Source organism: Muscardinus avellanarius (genome assembly GCF_963383645.1).
Source record: "Muscardinus avellanarius genome assembly, chromosome: 2".
In the NCBI taxonomy this organism is placed as follows: Eukaryota; Metazoa; Chordata; class Mammalia; order Rodentia; family Gliridae; genus Muscardinus; species Muscardinus avellanarius.
In genome coordinates, this window is record NC_137787.1 from 33,323,139 (window position 1) to 33,345,222 (window position 22,084).

The 22,084-nt window shown below is 35.3% G+C and overlaps 1 protein-coding gene across 4 annotated transcripts in view; it reads right to left on the reverse strand.

The window, feature by feature from the left end:
- The window catches only part of PARD3B (par-3 family cell polarity regulator beta), a gene marked incomplete at both ends in the record, with an annotated part of 1,045,674 nt that overhangs the window by 488,500 nt on the left and 535,090 nt on the right, over positions 1-22,084 (reverse strand). For all 4 annotated transcript variants that reach the window (XM_080690300.1, XM_080690301.1, XM_080690302.1 and 1 more), the window contains one exon: positions 14,472-14,560. In XM_080690300.1, the coding sequence (XP_080546426.1) occupies positions 14,472-14,560 (89 nt within the window). The remainder of the gene's footprint in view (positions 1-14,471; positions 14,561-22,084) is intronic.

A 22,084-nucleotide genomic window follows, 5' to 3' on the forward strand; every position in this document is an offset into this window, starting at 1 on the left:
ATATAATTTATTAATAATATATATTACAGACACAAATCTGGTATATACAAAGGGTTCAGTATTATCAGCTATTACTATAATTATTAAAACCTTTGACTTTGATATGTTTAAGTACATTGTGTGCTTTAGAAAATTTCCTTCTTCTTCCCTCCTATCCCCTCATTTAGGTTGTCTTGTTTGCTCCAATATAGGATTTCCTTTTTCATCTAGAGTTCCCCTCCTATGACCATTTCTCCTTAGCTTTCACATATTAGGGAAAGCATCTGATTTCTTTTTTTTTTTTTTTTTTTTTTTTTACTAACTAATCTTGCTTAGCATAATGTTCTCCAGTTCCATCCATTTCCCTGAAAATGATGTAATTGTGGGATTTTTTATGGCTGAGTAAAATTTCATTATGCACATATCCCACAGTTTTGTAATCCATTCATCTGTTGATGAACATCTTGGCTGTTTCCATAGTTTGGCTATGGTGAACTGTGCAGCTATGAACGTAGCTATACATACATTAGTTTGGTAGTTTGATTTCCTTTCTTTTGGGTAGATACCCAGAAGAGGTACTGCTGGATCAAATGGTAGATTTCTTCCCATTCTTCTGAGGATTCTCCATACTGTTTTCCAAAGTGGTTGCACTAATTTGCAATCCCACCAACAATGTTATAGAGTTCTCACTTCTCCACATCCTCACCAGCATTTGTTGTTGTGTTTTGAATGACTGCCATTCTAGTTGGGTTAGGTAAAATCTCAGAGTAGTTTTGATTTGCATCTCTCTGATTGCCAGTGATGTTGAGCATTTTTTATATTCATTTATTGGGCATTTGAATTTCTTCTTTATTTATTTATTTTTTATTAGTGCACTGTATTCATACATCATAGCAGGATACATACTTTTGTAGACATACATGCACACTTTTCCCAGTCAGCCCACACCCAATCCCCACCCCATTCTCTCCCTATCCCTCCCTCCCATGCTTGGCTTAGTAGTTGACATCTAGTATTATGGCAATTTATCTAAAATTAAAAATGATAATCTCACATAACAGTTTCATTTGTCTGATACCAAGCTTTTGATGACCTAAAGATAACATTTCAATATTTCTTTTTGCTTTCTTTCTTACCAGAGAATATTTTTTTTCTATTTTTTTTAGGTGAAACTATCATATTTATATATTTATTTTTCAGAAAAAAAATCTATCCTAATATGGAATATGGACTCTAGGTACCTAAAACGATCTTGAAAAAGAACAAAGCTAGAAGATATATATTTTCTGATTTCAAACCATATAAAGCTACAATAATTGAAACAGTGTAGTACTATTCTAAAGGCAGATATATAAACCATTGGAGTTAAATAAAAGCCTAGAGCTAAATTCTTCCCTATATTGTCAAGTTATTTTTGACAAGGTTTCCACAAACATTTGGTGGTGGAAATATTAATCTTTTAACTAAATATTGTTAAAAATAATAATTACATGGAAAAGAATAAAATTGGACCCTTACCTAATCCCATATACAAATATTAACTCAAAATAGATAATAGACCTAAATATAAATCTTAAGACTATAAACTTTTAGGAGAAAATCTGGGTCATTAAACCTCACAACATTGAAATTGGCAGTGATTTCTTGGTTATGATTTCAATGGCACAGGCAACAGAGGAGTATACAAACTCCCTAAAAAATAAAAAAAAATATTGTATATCCAAAGACAATGTAAACAGAGTTAACAGTTACTAATAGAATGGGATAAAATATTTCCAATTGCTATATCTGAAGGTATATTAATATTCCAACTAGAAATCCTAAAAATTAACAATAATAAAGGCAAACAATACCCTTTAGAGATAGGTAAGAGACTAACATAAATAATAAATCTCCACAGATAACCAATCTTAGTTGTCTGTTGGATGGAAAATCTTGTTTCTCTAGTTCTGGAGTGTGTTACCTATTTCTTCTTTGTAGTTAATCTCTTTGAGTATTTTCTCTAGTGCTGGTTTTGAAGACATAAATTCCTTCAGTTTCTGTTTGTCATGGAAGCTTCTTATTTCTCCATCTAATTTGATAGAAAGTTTTGCTGGGTAGGAAATTTTTGGCTGGAAGTTGTTTTCTTTCAGAGTTTGGAATATGTTATTCCAAGACCTTCTGGATCTCATAACTTGGTTTGGGAAGTCTGGAGTGATTCTAATTGGTTTGCCTCTGAATGTCACTTGGCCCTTTGCTTTTGTTGCCTTTAAGATTCTCTGCTTGGCTTCCACATTGGTCATTTTGACAATTATGTGGCGTGGGGATCCTCTTCTCCGATCCTGTCTAAAGGGAGTTCTATAAGTTTCCTGGACCTGTGTATCGACCTCTTGCTCTATGTCTGGAAAATTTTCTGCTATTACTTCCTTGAAGAGATTGTTGATCCCTTTGGTTTCACTTTCTTTTCCCTCCTCTATTCCAATTATTCTTAGGTAAGCTCTCTTAAAATGGGCCCATATTTCTTCAATGTCAGATTCCTGCTGTCGGATATTTTTTCCTAGATTAGAAACTATGCATTCATTTTTGGATTGCTCATCTTCTAAGAGTGAGATTCTGTTCTCCATGTGTTCTAATCGGTTGTTTGTGCTTTGAATTGAGGCCTTTACTTCATTAATTGCATCCTTTATCTCTTTTTGGCTCTCTCTGAGTTCTTTTCAAAGCACCTCTATTATTTCTACAGTTATTTTCCTGATTTGATCTTCTAGAAATCTCTGATTTTCTGTTTTATCGGGTTTTGATGTTGTGGGGTTGTGGGCATTTATTGCTCCAGTATTATTCCTCTTTCCCATGATTTCGGATGTTTGTGCCTTCTCTGGTTTCTTCCCTTGGGTCACTATGACTTCACTTAAGGTGTTCTGGATCTCGAGTCAGTAGTATCTTAGACCCCACTACTCCTTTACTGGGTTTTATCACAGAGTGTCCGACCCAGAGTGTCGATAGAGGCTGCTTTAGACTGTGGGGGGTGCCAGGTTGCACGTTCTCCTATGGTGTGATATCTCTGCCACCGCCCCTCCCCCACTGGGTCAAGACCCGGGGAGTACAGTACTGGGATTTCTCCTCTGTGGCCCGCAATTTGACTCACTGTTCTTGAGTACTCAGATGTAGCTGTACTGGCCTCGCTGAATTCGGTGCTGCTGCCGCTGGTGGCAATATGGTGCCGCTGCTACGCCCTCGGCTGTGAGGCTGGTGTTTTTCTTCTTGGTTTTGATTTCCACTCTGAATCCCTGCAGCGTGTCGAATTTCTTCTTTTGTGAAGTGTTTATTTAGTTTGCTTGCCAATTTTTTATTGCATTTTTTTTAGTGTTGAGTTTCTTGAGTTCTCTGTCTATTCTAGGTATTAGTCCTCTATCAAAAGAATAGGTGGAAAAATCTTCTCCCATTCTGTTGGCTCTCGACTGAGGTTCTTGACAGTTTCCTTTGCTGAACAGAAGCTCTTCAGTTTCATGTAATCCCACATATTGATTTGCCTTTTAGTTTGTTGTGCCTTTGGAATGTTGTTGAGAAAGTTTTGATCTGTGCCTATGTGTTTCAGTGTTGGACCTATGCCCTCTTCAAGGAGCCTCAAGGTCTTTGATCTAATTTCCAAGTCTTTGATACATCTTGAACTGACTCTTGTGCAGGGTAAGAAAGTGGGATTAATTTCCAATTTTCTGCATATGGTTACCCAGTTTGGTTAACCAATATAGTTAACCATATTGCCAACACCATTTGTTGAACAGGCTATCTTTTTTCCAGTGTGTTTTTGGCCCCTTTGTCAAAATACTATTTGTTGGCTGTAAGTGTGCAGATTTGTTTCTGGGTCTTCTATTCTACTCCTTTGGTCTATGTATCAGTTTTTGTGCCAGTACCATGCTGTTTTTATTATAATGGCTTTGTAGTATAGTTTAAAGTCAGATATTGTGATTCCTCTTGCATGGTATTTGTTGCTGAGAAATACTTTGGCCATTCTGGACTTGTTCCAAATGAATTTAAGGACTGATTTTTCTATGTCTGTGAGAAATTAATCTTAGTAATTTAATGGACATTGAGTTAAATATGTATATCACTTTTGGAAGTATGGCCATTTTAATGATATTTATTCTGCCTATCTATGAACATGAAAGATCTTTCCATCTTCTTCGATTTCTTTAATGTTTGATAATTTTCTTTGTAAAGGTCTTTTACCACCTTGGTTAAGTTTATTCCTAAGTTTTTTTTTGTGTGTGTGTGTGTGGGAAATCCTGAATGGAAGTGTTTTCTGAATTTCTTTTTCAGTGGATATATGGTTGGTGCACAGAAAATCTTCTGATTTTTTGAGATTGGTTTTGTATTCAGAAACTTTGCCTAACATGATGATCAGTTCTATAAGCCTTTTGGTTGAGTTTGTTGCATTTTCTAAATATAGTATCATAGTGAAAATTGAGTTCTTCTTTTCCTATTTGTATTCCTTTGATCTCCTTTTCTTACTTTATTGCTCTGGCTAGAGTCTCTAGTACTATATGGAAGAGAAGTGGTGATAATGGATGTCTTTGTCTTGTTCCTGTTTTTAGGGGGGAATTTTCAAATTTTTTCCCCATTTAATATGATGTTGGCTGTGGGCTTATTGTAGATTGCCTTTATGCTGTTGAAATATGTTCCTTCTATTCTGATTCTCTGCAGTGCTTTTATCATAAGTGGATGTTAGATTTTATAAAATATTTTTTCAGCATCTATTGAAATGATCATGTCATTTTTGTCTTTGATTCTGTTTATATGTTGAATTACATGAATTGATTTTCGTATGTTGAACGAGCCTTGCATCTCTGGGATGAACCCTACATGGTCATGACGTATGGTTTTCTTTATGTGGTTTTGAATGCGTGTTGCTTTTATTTTGTTTAGTAGCTTTGCATCCAAGTTCATCAGAGATATAGGCCTGTAGTTTTCCTTCCTTGAACTGTCTTTATTCTGTTTTAATATTAGTGTGATGTTGGCTTCATAGAATGTATTTGGGAGAGTTCCGCTTTTTCCTATTTCATGAAATAGTTTGAGGAGTATTGAGGTTAGCTCTTCTATAAAGGTTTTATAGAATTCACTTGGAAAACCATCTGGTCCTGGGCTTTTTTTTATGGTAAGCTCTTTATTGCTGTTTCAATCTCTTTGATTGCTATTGGTTGGTTTAAATTTCCTATATCTTTTTGACTCAGTTTAGGAAGGTTGTATTTATCTAGAAAGTTGTCAATTTCCTCCAGATTTTCCATTTTGTTGGAGTATAGTTTTTCAGAGTACTTTCTGATAATCCTCTGGATTTCTACAACTGTCAGTAGTAATGCCTCCTCTTTTATCTCTTATCTTCATAATTTTGGTTGATTCTCTCTTTTTAAGTTAGGTTGGCTAGTGGTTTATCTATCTTGCTAATTTTTTCAAGAAACCAGCTTTTGGTTTTGTTGATTTTCTGTATTTTATTTTATTCTCTACTTCAGTCCAATGGTGTAAGAGGGGTTTTGAACTCTCCCAGTATTATTGAATTGGGATTTATGTGTGACTTAATGTCACAAAGAGTTTTTCTTTGTGAAAGTAGCTACACCTAAGTTTGGGGCATAGATGTTGATTATTGTTATTTCCTCTTGCTGGATTGTTCCTTTTACGAGTAAAATATGACCTTCTTTGTCTCTTCTAATAAGTTTGGGTTTGAAGTCTAACTTGTCTGATATCATAGTTGCTACTCCTGCTTGCCTTTGAATTCCATTAGCTTGGATTACCTTGCTCCAGCCCTTTACCTTAAATTTGTTACTATCTTTACTTGTAAGGTGTATTTCTTACAAGCAGCAGATAGATGGATTCTGTTTTTTAATCCATTTTGCAACTTTATATCTTTTTATTGGAAAATTGAGGCCATTTACATTTAGTGTGATTATTGAGAGATGATTTTTAATTCCTAAGATGTTAAGATTTTATTTATGTTTGAAATACTGGGTTGAACTGCAATATCTCAGACCCAGGGAGTTTATCTAACATGTGAGAGTCCCTGGGGGTACAGTGCTGGGATTTCTCCTGTAGGGGCCACAATTTCCCTTATGTTTTTGGTGCATGCTGGTCTGGAGCTCTCTGGGCATGGTGAACTCGCCACCACTGCTGGCAATATGGTGCTGCCACCACGCCCTCGACAGTGAAGCTGGAATATTTCTTTTTTGGTTTTGAGCTCTGCTCTGAATCCCTGGAGGGCTTGGCTTCCCTATGACGAGCTTGGCTTCTGTAAGTTTTAGATAGTCTTTGCACTGAAAGAACTGCTGAGTTACAACTGACTGATCTGCAGCTGCTCACTTCAGCTCCTTTTTTACCTTTTCCTGTCTGGAGCTTGATGCTATGAGGCAAGATGGTGCAGGCATGGTGCCCACAACCACAAAGTGGGCTGTTTTTTTTTTTTTTTTCTTTTTCTGCCTTCTGGTTGTTCTTCTATTCTTCTTTTTCTCTGTCCATTGTATTTATATATAGTTATAGTTTTTATTTCTCTACTGATAGTGTTTTCTGGCTATGTAAAGTGCTGATTTTGTGGCAATAGAGATCAAGTGTTAGCAGGACTCGTCAATGCTGCTTTCCTTGGTCACCATCTTCCTGGAAGTCTTGAGTTCTTTGTATAGTCTAAATGTTAGTCCTCTATTGGAGGAATAGGTGGCAAAAATCTTCCATTCTGTTGGCTCTCGGTTGAGGTTCTTGATAGTTTCCTTTGCTCTACAGAAGCTCTTCAGTTTAATGCAATCCCATGTATTGATCTGCTTTTTAGTTTCTTGTGCCTTTGGGGTCTTGTTAAGAAAGTTTTTATCTATGCCTATGTGTTGCAGTGTTGGACCTATACTCTCTTCAAAGAGCCTCAAGATCTCTTTATTAATTTTCAAGTATTTGATATATCTTAAACTGACTCTTGTGTAGGGTCAGAAAGTGGGGTTTATTTCCAATTTTCTGCATATGGTTAACTGGTTTTGCCAACACCATTTGTCGAATAGGTTATCTTTTTTTCCAGTGTATGTGTTTTGCCCCTTGGTCAAAAATCAATTGACTGTAAGTGTACAGATTTGTTTCTGAGTCTTCTATTCTGTTCCATGTCCATGTATATGTTTTTTTTAGTGCCAGTACCAGGCTGTTTTTATTACTACAGCTTTGTAGTATAGTTTATATTTATCATATAAACATAACTAAAGACAAAAATCACATGATCATTTCAATAGACATTGAAAAAGAATTTGAGAAAATTCAACATCCATTTATGATGAGGCACTTTAGAGAATCAGAATAGAAGGAACATACCTCAACATCATAAAGGCAATTTACTGTAGGCACACAGCTATATCCTATTAAATGGGGGAAAACTGTGAGAATTCCCCTTAAAAACAGGAACAAGACAAAGCTGTCCATTTTTACCACTTTTTTAATATGGTACTCAGACTCTAGCCAGAGCAATAAGGCAAAAAAAAAAAATGAAATCAAAGAAGCACAAATAGAAAAAGAAGAACAAAAAATTTCACTATTGCAGATGACATGATATTATACTTAGAAGATATATGAACTCAACCAAAATATTTATAAAACTGATCAACAAATTCAGCAAAGTGTCTGGATACAAAATCAATCTTTAAAAAATCAGGAGCTTTTCTACATACCAACAATAAATCCACTGAGAAAGAAATCCAGGAAACACTTTCACTCAGGATATCCCCCACACACAAAAATAACTTAGGAATAAACTTAACCAATGAGGTAAAAGACCTCTACAAAGAAAATTATAAAACATTGAAAAAAACAAAGAAGACCTTAGAAGATGAAAAGATCTTCCATGTTCATTGATAGGCAGAATAAATACCATGAAAATGGCCATACTTCCAAAAGTGATCTACAGATTCGATGCAATACCCATTAAATTACCAAGGTCATTCCACACAGACATAGAAAAATCAGTCCTTAAATTCATTTGGAACAACAAAAAACCCCAGAATAGCCAAAGTAGTTCTCAGTAACAAAAATCATGTAGGAAGAATCACAATAACCAACCTTAAACTATACTACGAAGGAAACATTTTAAAGAGCTTAATTAGTCCAGTACTGCACAGGTAGTAAGTAGCAGAGCCATGTTCAAACCCAGTTCTTATTCAAATCCAAAGGTTTTGAAGGTAAGAAATGGTGCAATAAACCCTGTGTGTTAGGACGTTTTACTGGCAGTAATGTGCAGGATCAGTTAGAATAGGGAAAGTTTGATGTTCAGGAAGGGGTGAGTAGGGTATTGCATTGGTCTAGCTGAGGAGCAGCAAAGGCTTGAGAAATAACTCTGGTGTTGAGGCAAGTTCAGGACATTTTGAGATGCACACTGCAAACAATGTACTGAGCTTCCATGCCGCCCATGTGAAATCATGTCCAACATCCTACGTGGCTAAGCTCTAATACACTTCAGAGCCTCCCCTCCCAACAGAAAGCTGAACATGAACTCAGCTAAAAGTGGCTTTCTAATTTCTCTTTGATATTTTTCATGTCAGCTCATATTAGTCAGAACCAAGGTCCTCTTCTGGAAATCTGTCAAACTTCCTCCTAAGCATTTCATACTTTAAAGACTCTTCTCATCTTACACCACCTGAGTCTAAGTAGTGGGAGCTCAGGCTCATGCTCACTCCATCTTCTGAATTTGGTCTGAAACTGGTTTTAGTGGTGTTTCTCCTATACTGGTGCTCACTACATGAAGTTTCCTAGCCAGTGTTATGTAGCATGAAATCAAACATCAAGGAGTCAGGGAAGGTGCACAATACAGGTAATGTCTGAATCAATGGATTTCTAAACAAGAGTGGTAGGTGTGAATTAGATCTCTAGTTGTTAATATTCTGAATTATAGCTTCTTAGCCAACTAAAGGTGATAATAAAAACCCATACAAATAGGCCTTTTCAATATTCAAATCATACTTTTATGCACATCTTTTAGTTTTTAAATTTTTTACTTTTTATCATTAATTAATTAATTAATTATTTTTTTGTGGTACTGGGGATTGAACCCAGGGGCATTCTACGTCTGGGCTGTTCCCCCAGCCCTATTTTTATTCTTTATTTTGAAACAGGGTCTCATTAAGTTGTGCATGGCCAAACTAAGTAGCTGAGGTTGGCAACAAACCTAGATCCTCCTGTCTCAGCCTCTCAAGGACTGGGATTGCAAAGCTGTTTAGCTGCATTTTCAACCATGCCCTTCTTGATATATATAAATCCCTCTGCTTGTGCCAAATACCTCTCTCCCCAAAGGGACATGCTTCTCCCTTTCTTCCAACCCATATAGAGATTTACTCTTCTACACACAATCTGAATTGGGGTAGCAAAGTAAGAGTTAAATTGTGTAAATAGTAATAGCAATGAATAAATGCTAAAATTATATTATCAAATAAAAGTTTTTTAAAATTCCTGAGATTGACTTCTCTCAAATTATGTGTCTGGATAAAGCTTAGCTAATGTTTTTTTTTATATTCTGTAGCAATAAACTAAACAATCATTCACTCTATGATATGTACCCATGTAGAATTTAGCATAAATGTTGGTGGTAAATTTTTCAAAAAGGTAACTTTAAAAAAAGTGAAATTAAAGCCAAGTAAAATAAAAGCATTACATCCATTATTACTACCTCTAAAATAATCTAATTGAACTTCTGAAAAGAGAATGCTCTGGAGATTTCTGTACCAAATTTTTAATACTGTACAGCTCACTGATCTAAGAAACACTCTAAATAAATAGTAATTATGGTAATATGGCTATAAATTACAAGTTCAAAAGGATCCATACAGCAAAACAGTGTTATAAAGGAAGATTACCTATTTTTTAAGAAGCTAATTTCATGCAAACTGGCACTTACTAGTAATTAGGCTTAATGAAAATAATACAATGACTGAATAAATGAATGGCTACCCACCTCCATCACATCACATTCCAATGCTAAAATCAAACATCAATTAAACATGAAATTATTTCTTTGTGTCAACTTTGAAGCAATTTAAAGAAAATATTTATGACAATAATGGAAACAATACAGGTTGAACATCATTCATCAAAAAAATTAAAATATTTGGATGCCGATATCATGTCCAAACTATTATGGATTTTGAAGCGTTTTAGACTTTTGGATTTAGAATGCTCAGCCTGCAAAGTCTATGCAGATATTCCAAAATCTTAAAAGCTCCCAAATCTCAAATACTTCAGGTCTCAAGCATTTTAGATGAGGGATACTCAACCTGTGACAGAGATGATGGTAAAAATAATAGTTGTAGCAATAGCAGTAAGTATAGAAATCTTGTGACTCAAACACTCTTCAAAGTGTTCTACACATATCGATTTAAAATATTAAATCACTGAAGGCAGTGTTGAGAGGAAAGTTCATAGCATTGAGTGACCACATAAGAACAGAAAGCCACCAAGCAAACAACCTAATGACACAACTCAAGGACCTAGAAAGACTGCAACAATCTAATCTCAAAGCCAGCAGAAGGTAAGAAATTATTAAAATCAGAGCAGAAATAAATGAAATAGAAAACAAAAAAAAATTCAAAGAATCAATAAAACAAAAAGCTGGTTCTTTAAGAATATTAATAGGATTGATAAACCCCTGGCCAACCTAATCAAAAGAAAGAGAGAATCAACTCAAATTATTAAAATCAGAAATGAAAAAGGAGACATCACCACAGACAGAGGGGAAATTCAAAGGATTATAGAAACTACTTTGAGAATTTATACTCCAACAGACTGAAAAACATGGAAGAAATTGATAGATTTCTAAGCACATATAACCTACCTAAACTGAACCAAGAGGACATAACAAGCCTAAACCAACCAATAGCAAACAAAGAAATAGAAACAGTAATCAAAATTCTGCCAACAAAGAAAAGCCCAGGCCCCGACGGGTTCCCAGCTGAATTCTACAAAACTTTCAGTGAAGAACTAACACCAATACTTCACAACTTGTTCCGGGAAATTGAAAGAGATGGAATTCTCCCTAATTCCTTCTATGAGGCCAGTATCACATTAATCCCCAAACTAAATAAAGATACTTCAAGAAAGGAAAATTACAGACCAATATCCTTAATGAACGTAGATGCAAAAATTTTAAACAAAATTCTAGCTATACACATTCAAAACCATATCAAGAGAACTGTACACCATAACCAAGTTGGTTTCATCCCAGAAAAGCAAGGCTGGTTCAGCATATGCAAATCAATACATGCTATTCACCACATAAATAGAACTAAGAACAAAAATCACATGATCATTTCAATAGATGCTGAAAAAGCATTCGACAAAACCCAACACCCATTTATGTTAAAAACACTGCAGAAAATTGGAATAGAAGGAACATATTTCAACATCATTAAGGCTATATACAATAAACCCAAAGCAAACATTATATTGAATAGAGAAAAACTGCAAGAATTCCCTTTAAAATCAGACACAAGACAAGGATGCCCATTATCACCTCTCCTCTGCAATAGAGTCCTTGAGACTCTTGCCACAGCAATAAGACAAGAGAAGGAAATCAAAGGAATTCAAATAGGAAGAGAGGAGCTAAAACTATCCTTATTTGCAGATGATATGATTCTTTATCTAGAAGATCCAATGAACTCAACCAAAAGACTTCTGGAGCTGATTAACCAATTCAGCAAAGTTGCAGGATAAAAAAATCAACCTAAAAATCATTTGCTTTTCTTTATGCCAACAATGAATCCACAATGAAAGAAATAAAGAAAACTATTCCATTTACTATAACCTCTAAACCAATAAAATACCTAGGAATAAACCTAACCAAAGATGTAAAAGACCTCTACAGAGAAAACTACAAAACATTAAAGAAAGAAATTGAAGAAGACCTTGAAAGATGGAAAGATCTCCCCTGCTCTTGGATAGGCAGAATTAATATAATCAAAATGGCCATTCTGCCAAAAGTGATCTATAGATTCAATGCAATCCCCATTAAAATATCAACAACATTTCTCATAGACCTGGAAAAATCAGTTATGGATTTTGTATGGAGGAAGAAAAGACCCAGAATAGCCAAAACAATTCTCAGCAACAAGAACCAGGCAGGAGGCATCACAATCCCAGACTTCAAATTATACTATAGAGTAATAGTAGTAAAAAACAGCATGGTATTGGCACAACAATAGGCAGACTGACCAGTGGAACAGAATAGAAGATACAGAAACAAACCCACACATCTATAGTCAACTGATCTTTCACAAAGGGGCCAAACTCATACGCTGGAGAAAAGATAGCCTTTTCAACAAATGGTGCTGGGAGAACTGGCTATCTATTTGTAGAAAGTTGGATCTGAATCCTTACTTCTCACTATGCACAGGAATCAACTCAAGATGGATCAAAGACTTAGAAATTAGACAATAGACTGTGAAGTTATTAGAGAAAGGCATAGGATCTACACTCCAACATATAGGTACAGGGAGTAACTTTCTGAATAAGACTTCCAAAGTGCAGAAAATGAAAGCAAGAATTAATAAGTGGGATCTCTTCAAACTAAAAAGTTTCTCCTCATCAAAGGAAACCATCAAGAACCTAAAGAAGAAGCCTACAGAATGGGAGAAGATCTTTACCAGCTACCACTATATCCAGAATATACAAAGAGCTCAAAAGACTCTACACTAGCAAAACAAACAACCCAATCAAGAAATGGGCAACTGAAATGAATAGACATTTCACAAAAGAAGAGATACAAATGGCCAATAGATACATGAAAAGATGTTCAACATCACTAGCCATCAGTGAGATGCAAATCAAAACTACTCTGAGATTCCATCTAACCCCAATCAGAGTGGCAAACATAAAGAAATCAAAGAACAACAATTGCTGGCGAGGATGTGGGGAAAGAGGAACTCTTTTACACTGTTGGTGGGAGTGCAAAGTAGTTCAGCCACTATGGAGATCAGTATGGAGATTCCTTAGAAAACTGGGAATAGAACCACCATTTGATCTGACTATACCACTCCTGGGTATCTTTCCAAAGGGGTTGAAATCACAGAACTACATTAACATATGCATACCCATGTTCATAGCAGCACAGTTTTAATAGCCAAACTATGGAACCAACCTAGATCTCCATCAACAGATGAGTGGATTGCAAAATTATGGGAAGTACACAATGGAATTCTATTCAGCTATAAAGAAAAATAAAATAATAGCATTTGCAAGAAGATGGAAGGAACTAGAGAACTATGTTAAGTGAGATTAGTCAAGCACAAAAAGAGAAGGGACATATGTTTTCCCTAATATGTTCAAGCTAGGGAGCAGTGGTAATACCAGAAGGATTCTAGATGATGGAGGGGAAATCTCAGCAAAGCTTGAATGGAAGGATAGGCGAGGAAGAAAGCTGAGGTTGTTCAATGGAGGAGCTACATGTGATTATGTGTAATAGAATACATACAACATGATTAACCTGGACACCCTCTATTGGGGGGGGGAGGAAAAGGAGGGGGAAGGGCATGAAGCACAATGTAAATGTATACCACTCTTGATATGTTCCACTTATAAAAAATTAAAAATAATATATATATATTAAAAATAAAATATTAAAATTTATATCTATTAACATAATTATCAATCTTTATGCCAACCCTCTGAAGGTCTTAGTAATATTTCTATCTTACCAGAAACCAAAAACCAAAACAAACAAACAAACAAAAAAGATGAGGAAGTTGCCTAAGCCCCTAGATCTAGGTAGCAGCAGAACTGTAATGTGAATGCAGACAGAAGAAACCAAGGCTGTAATATTGAAAATTAATGCAAAGAAAAGGAAGTCCTAGTAAACATGTGTGCAAGTGCCTTCAAGTAATGAGTTAAATTCATTAACAACATGAAAAATCCTGGTTGATGGACTGGGTTCATTTTATATTCATCAAATAAAATAGTGCAAGATTGTTCAAACAAATACAAAGCATATTCAAAGAGTTAGAGTCAAAGAAAAACACTCAACCACAATGAACTCTGAAGTGTTCACTTTAAACTGCTATTCAGAGAGTAGGAAAAGTAATTAACAAATCCTGGTTGCACAAGAGTACTAGAAGGATTGAGGATCATTGATATATATATATATATATATATATATATATATATATATATATATATATATACTATATATAAATATATACTATATAAAATATATACTATATATAAATATATACAAATATATACTATATATTATATATATAAATACATACTATATATAAATATATATGTATGTCATATATACTATATATAAATATAAATATATATGTATATGGTTCCCCATAAAGTCTCACATCTTATGTAGAATATGGGAGGAAATAATAAATAATTCATGTTTCAATTGGGAAATGCTTCACTCTACAGTTCTACCCACCTTTATCTTCTCTGTAAGATGAGAACAATTAAAAGCTTTGAAAGAAGCCAACATCAAACTTTGATTAATAAACATATTCTTATTTGCATAAAGAAAATACCTCAACGCATCCTTAGTTTTGGGTGATGTTAGGAGTTCTGTCTGTATGCCATTCATAACTTCTTTGTCTTCCAAATTCTGCACGGAATCCTGTAGTGAAACAAACCCATAAACACGTGGGTGTGTGCATACAGACTGAAAATTTGAATAAAATGACTCAACATGGGAGAGTAAATGGTTGTACTCTGGATATAGACAGTATGTTCCCATTTCTTTTAAGACTGAAAACAGGTGTTAAGCTTTTCAGTGCTTTTAATGCACTTTTCTCTCCCATTTGGTTTCTGAAATGCTCAAATGGCCCATTCACACGAGGCAATATGTTAAGAGCTTTGGAATATATCACTTAGCTTCCTGCTACTCAACCACAGGCTTTGGAGACTGTGCTTTAAACCAGCACAGAGAAGGAGTACCAAAGGGATGGCTCCAGTGACAGGTGGCGAGAGATGAGTTTTAATGTACTATACTTGCACCTCCCTGTGACACTAAAATGTAAAGAAAATGATCCATGGAAAAACTGTCACCTGGTAAAGTCAGTACTGTTGAAAATGTGCAGGAACTGTGCAGAAAGAAGCTATCTAGAGGTCTTTGTCATGAGATTGATTCTAAGGATGATACTCGCCAAAAAGCAAATAACTGGACCACTTAATTTCTAAAGTGGCAAACAGGCTTTCACTAGAGAGAGGCAGAATCATCAGGGGGAACCCCAGGGTAGAGTCACTTTGCACTTCAGGACTGTGGTGGAGTTGAATTAGATGCTACCCAGAAAAGCAGAGGAGAAGACAGATTCTAGAAAGCATGCCTGGTGTCGCTTCTCCTTTATGGATGGCATTAGCTCTCTGTTAGGCTGTGGGGCTGTCTTAAACAGAGTAATTCTGTGGTTACCCCACTCTTTAGAAGGAGAATCACAAACACCAACAGTCATGAACCGATTTCACTGAAGCAACAAGCACATGGAGAAAGACCCATAATTGAAACCCATACCTTTAAACAGCATTTATGGCTCTGAATGCATCACTATACACCCCCCCACACACAAACACACACACCAAGACACTATATGAGCTTAAGGTGTTGGACACAGTGAATAAGGGAAGTATCTTGAACAAGGTAGAAACTCAACTGGAACACTATGACGTAGTAAACTGATATTTATTTATTTATCTATTGGTGGTACTGGATTTCCTGGAAACCCTTCTACCTCCAGGCTACACTCCCAGATTTATTTTTTATACTTTTTTTTATTTGGAAACGGGGTTTCTTTAAGCCAGCATAGCTGGCTTCGAATTGCGCAATCCTCCTGTCTCTGCCTCCCAAGCACGGGGATTACAAGCATGCGCCACCATCCCCGGCGTAAACTGATTTTTTAAAGTGTCTTTCACTATTAGAAAAGGTAGCAACATTTTATGTATGGTCTGGTGTTTCTGTGAAAGAATTCTGCACTAGTTTTTTGTTGCTTTTATTTTTGCAAGTCTGGGGATGGAACCCAGGGGCATTTGACCTCCGAGCTACACCCCCTACTCTATTTTTTATACTTTCTTTTAAAACAGGGTCTCACTAAGTTGCAGAGGGCCTCACTAAGTAGCTGAGGCTGTCCGCAAACTGCAGTCCTCCGGTCTCAGCCTCCCAAATGCTGGGATTACAAACGTGCGCCACCATGCCTGGCTGCACTAGTTTTTAAAACTATTTTTTCTCTTTTCCATCTATATTGCAGATATATCAGTATTTCATTCCATTTTATGAGCAAATAGTATTCCATCTTATGTATATTCTACATTTGTTTTTTCCATTCTTAAGCTCTGTTTATATTGCTTTCACTTTTGTCTAGTATGAAGAGTGTAGCTATGAAGATTGATAAATCAGTTCTTGTGCGAAGATGTTTTAAATTCTGTTGAGTGGTATAGGTATACAGAGGAGCGAAATTATTGGTTATGTGGTTATTATATGTTTAACATTTTAAAGAAATGCTACAAACCTCCAACCTTATTTTATTTTTTGTTTCAAAACAGTCTTATTAAGTTGCAAAGGGCCTCCCTAAGTAGCTGAGTCTGGCCATGAACCTGCAATCCTTCTGTCTCAGCCTCCCAAGTACTGGGATTACAAAGATGGGCCTCACACCTGACTTGATTCACATTTCTTTAATGACTAATGGTGTTGAGCTCCTTCCTGGGATTACTTTTATTTGTATACTTTCTTTGGAGAAAGTCTAATCATTTGTCTTTTTATTAATGACTTACAGGGGCTCTTAAAATAGTATGCAGCAACATATCTCTAATTAGATATAGTGTTTGCAAAATTTTCTCTATTCTATGGGTTTTTCCCATTTTCTACATGTATCCTTTACTGCATATAAGTTCTTAATTTTAATTAGTTAAAACTTATTTCATTTTTCTTATCTTGCTTAATGGTGTTGTATCTAAGAAATGGTGCCTAACATAAATCACACATATTTATCCCTACTTTTTTTCTAAGAGTTTTTTCATATTACATGCTCTTAGTCTTAGACCTGTTATACTTTAAGCTAATTTCTGCATGTGGCATTAGGCAGGGTTTCAAACTCATTATTTAAATGTGGATATATGGCTATGCCGGCATTATTTGTGGAAAAAATTATTCTTCCCCCATTAAATTTTCTTGGCATTGGTATGAAACAGTCAGCCAATCCAAAGTGTTTATTTACTAGCTTCTCAATTCTATTCCATTGATATAAATCTATCCTTATGCCAGCACCATACCATTTTAATTATTGTAGCTTTGTTAAGCATTAAAATAAGGATGTGCAAGTCCTGATAATTTGATTTTCTCTTTAAATATTATTTCATTATATTGGGTCTTTTATATTTCCATGTTATTTTAGAATCCATTTACCAGTTTATACAAAAAATAATGAGTTTTTTTGTTAAATGGAGATGACATTTAATCTATAGAAAAATTTGGAAAGTAATGCTATCTTAATGATATAACATATCCAGGCATGATGACGCATGCCTGTAATCCCAGTACTTGGGAGGCTGAGACTGGAGCATCTCAGGTTTGAAGATAGCCTTAGCAACTTAGTGAAACTCTTAGCAATCTAGAGAGACCTTGTTTGAAATAAAACAAAACATTTAATTTTAAATTTTTTATTGGTACATTATAGTCATACATTTTAGTGGAATACAAGATGGTATAGGCACACATGCACACATCACCCAATTTACTCGTACCCAATTCTTGTCCTATTCCCTCATGTTTTGCTTAGTGATTGATATGTTTGTGAATGTACGTCATGTACATTAGGGAATTTCCTCTTTCCCCTCCCATCTCCCTCAGTTAGGTTGCCTTATTTGCTCTTCTGTAGTATTTCCTTCTTTGTCTAGAGTTCCTCCTATGACCTATTTTCTCCCTAAATTCTGCATATTAGGGAGAACATCCATATTCTTATTTTTGTGACTGACTAATGTCACTTAGCATAATGTTCTCCAGTTTCATCCATTTCCCTGTAAATAATGTAATTGTGTTTTTCTTTATGGCTGAGTAAAATTCCATTGTGTACATATTCCATAGTTTTGTAATCCATTCATCTGTTGATGGACATCTTGACTGATTCCATACTCTGGCAATGGTGAATTGTGCAGCTATGAACATAGATACACACGCATTAGTTTGGTAGTTTGGTTTCCATTCTTCTGGGTAGATATCCAGAAGTGGTATTGCTGAATCATATGGTAAATTCATTCCCATTCATTTGAGGATCCTCCGTACTGTTTTCCAAAGTGGTTGCACTAATTTGCAGTCTTGCCAACAATGTATAAGAGTTCCCACTTCTCCACATCCTCGCCAGCATTTGTTGTTGTTTGTGTTTTGAATGATTGCCATTCTAGTTGGGATTAGGTGAAATCTTAGGGCAGTTTTGATTTGCATCTCTCTGATTGCTAATGATACTGAGCATTTTTTAAAATGCATTTATTGGCCATTTAAATTTTTTATTTTGTGTGTAGTGTTCATTTAGTTCCCTTGCCCATTTTTTGATTGGGTTATTTGTTTTTTGGTTTTTTTAGTGCTGAATTACTTGAGTTCTCTGTATAGTCTACATGTTAGTCCACTATCAGAGGAGTAGTTGGCAAAAATCTTCTCACATATTGTTGGCTCTCGGTTAAGGTTCTTGATAGTATCCTTTGCTCTACAGAAGATCTTCAGTTTAATGCAGTCCCACATATTGATCTGCCCTTTTGTTTGTGCCTTTGGGGTCTTGTTGAGAAAGTTTTTACCTATGCCTATGTGTTGCTATGTTGGACCTATGCCCTCTTCAAGGAACCTCAAGGTCTCTGTAAACAAAATATCTTAAAACAGGGTTGAGGGTATAGTTTGTAGGCAAAATATGTCTAGGTTCAATCACCAGCATCATAAAAACAAACAAATAAACAAACAAAAAAAAAACATAAAGTCTTCCAGTCTGTAAACGGTTAACAATAGCAATTAACTAAAACAAAACAAAACAACCCACAAAAAACAAACCATTGTTTTATAATTCTGCTTGTATATGTAGCCCCAGGATGTCAAATAAAAGAAATGGAACATTTTCTATAAAGCATTAACTCTTGTTTTGCCTCAATGCTCACTACTTCCCCTTTCTTGTCCATCCCTAACCAAGGTAGAAAAAGTGAGTACTTTTTGGGTTGAATCAACTTTATGCAAGGAGCTTTTCTTCTAGTCCTAGTTAGGTGACAAGTAAAGGTTTTATTTATGTCAACAACATACTTGATACTCTGAGTATTTGGAAATGTCAATTACAATTTGAAAGCAATATTGGGCCAATTGCAATGTGATCATCAATTCAAGGGTAATTCAGAACTGACTATACTCCTGGAGCAATCATGTCAATAACTACAGACTTAAAAACAAGACTTGCATGTCTAAGGCAAGAGTTCCAGTATTTTAAAAGAAGCATCATAATCTCTGTGAGCCAGGCATGGTGGCATAAGCCTGTAATACTAGTAATTGGGAAGTTGAGAAGAGAGGACTGCAGGTTCAAGGACAGCCTCAGCAAGTAGTGATACTCTCATCAACCTAGCAAGAGTATATTTCAAAATAAAAGATAAAATAGGACTGAAAGTGTCACTTGGAGTTGGAATGCATCTGGGTTGCATTTCCAGTATGATAACAAATAAATAAATAATAAAAATAAAAACAACTAGGCTGTGTCACACATGGTGGTGCACACCTATAATTCCCTGTGTTCAATCCCCAGTAACACACACACACACACACACACACACACACACACACACACACACAGTTTACCCTTTTGAATTAGCTTAAAGTTCTGTCAATAGAACCTATTACCTGAATCTTGAATCTTGCTTTGGGTTGAATTTTCTTCTATCTATCTATCTATCTATCTATCTATCTATCTATCTCTTTTTCTATCTTGACAATGATGCAACAATGTTTAATATAGATTTGTGCCACTGCTATCATAAAGAGGTACAACTTATAGTTTATCATCTCAATTAATGGGCAGTGTTTCTCACCAAAATCATTTCTATATATTGCAATACTAGAATCCTTTGATATTCTCTAGAGATGGAGCAGGCAGACAGATGCTCGGGGCATTCCACAAGGACACAATGCTAATTCCAGACTGACTTCAGCAACACTGGAGCTGTGCCTGGCGTCAGGACTTAAGGACAAAGGTAGAGGAAGTTTATCTCTTAACAGGGTACAAAAAGTTACTTTTTCTAAAAATTACAAAATAATTGACAAGCAATAATTTGAGAGTACTTGAGGTTTTCCTTCACTAAATTACATGATGAAATGAAGTCACGAAATCACACATATCTGAAAATGAAATGATTTTTTTTCATAGCTTATTTAAATAACTGAGAAAAAATCTGTAAAATCATGACTTTTAAATTTGGAAGGAGAAGGAAAAAATAGCTCTAATTATGAGGAACTAAAGGTATAAAAGCAACTGGTGAAGCCTCCATATTTCTTCAACTTTAGGTTGAATACATATTATTTATGTGATTTTAAATCCCCCAACTTGTGTCTAGAAACACAACAGCTTTGGAAGTTCTATATTTATTACGATTAATAAAATTACTATAATGTCCATTTTAACATAAAATGAAGGGTTAAAGTTGGCTGCATACGATGTATGAAGCTATTTCAAAATTTATCTCCACTTTGCTCACATGCCAATACTTTGCTCGCTGATAAAGTTCGGCAGGAGAGTGTGTCTTGCCAACTGGGCAGAGACATTATAGAAGCTTGTCCTTTACCTCTTTTATCAGAGCAGGGAACACATCGTATGTAGCTCTCACAACAGACAAGTTTAATTACTACAATCTAGAAAAAGTGAACATTTTTAGCAACACTTTCAGGATCACAGGAGCATTTCTGACAGTCAGAACGAGTTGGATTTAAACATCACTACACTATTTTTAGCTTTAAAATCAACACTTACATAAATATTCCCAAACCAATTAGCAGCAGCTGGAAAGTAAAGGTGTTTACATTTAGTTAGCACTAGTGCTAACAACCACAAGCGCTCAGGGCTGCAAGAGAAGGCCGGGCACCAGGAAGGGCACCCCTTTCTCTCTGGGGGTGATCATAGTGTTGGCACCAGGGTATCATTTCGTGTTTCACAGTTGGTACAAGTTACTGACTTTATAAAGAAAAGCTGTTATTCATTATGAAATATCATGAAGTTATGTATATCCAAAGAGACTTAACACTCTTGATAAAAAAAAAATTTTTTGGAGGAAAAATACCACCAGAACTCTCATTGTTTTTTCTTGGTTGACCTAGGCTACAAAAAAAAATTAAAAATAGTTCTTTTGTTCATTTTATCATGTCTTATATGAGAACTAAAATAGGCATTCCATTTATCAATAGATGGCTCCATCTGACTTATAGGTGCTATTATATAGCCCCAATGCCCACCCCCACTTCCTTGGCATTTTTAGCCACATTTGAAAGCACTTGCCCACAGAATTTTAAGTGCAAATGAGTTATGTTTCAAAAGCTCAGGTGCAGGCTCAAACAAGATTTGCATTCTGGAAAGTCAACTACGAGTTTCTTTTGAAATTGCACATGAATTCTAGAATGAGAGTAATGGAAACATTATACAGAGGAGATTTCAACAGGAGGTTATGCGCCTGATGCTCATACATAAACATAATGTAGATTTTAAAATTAAAATTCTGAGCATAATTTCAGAATATTTGTTTTTACTTTTTAGAACAAAAATATATGTGCTAAAGTAAAAACAAACTGCATTTGATATGCACACATATGAAATTAACATGCATTTTAGTAGTCAGGCACTGTTATTCAAACTCTACCTAATATATATTCTTCATGCTGCAGGCAGTGTCTTGCCGTGGGAAATCTCTCCATTGACTTTAAGATATCATCCCTAAATGTTTCAGCCTTAGCAATTTAATGTGCTTACAATTGAATATATACCCACATACCATTAGATTTTATACCTATATATCTAGAAACTGGTAGGATAATTAGATATTTTTAAAATGCTACATTGCAAGCTGCTTAAGAATAAGGACTGTTTTATTCAGTTTTCTTTCTTCTATCACGATGGTGGTTCTTAAACTGGAACATGGTTCTGATTCA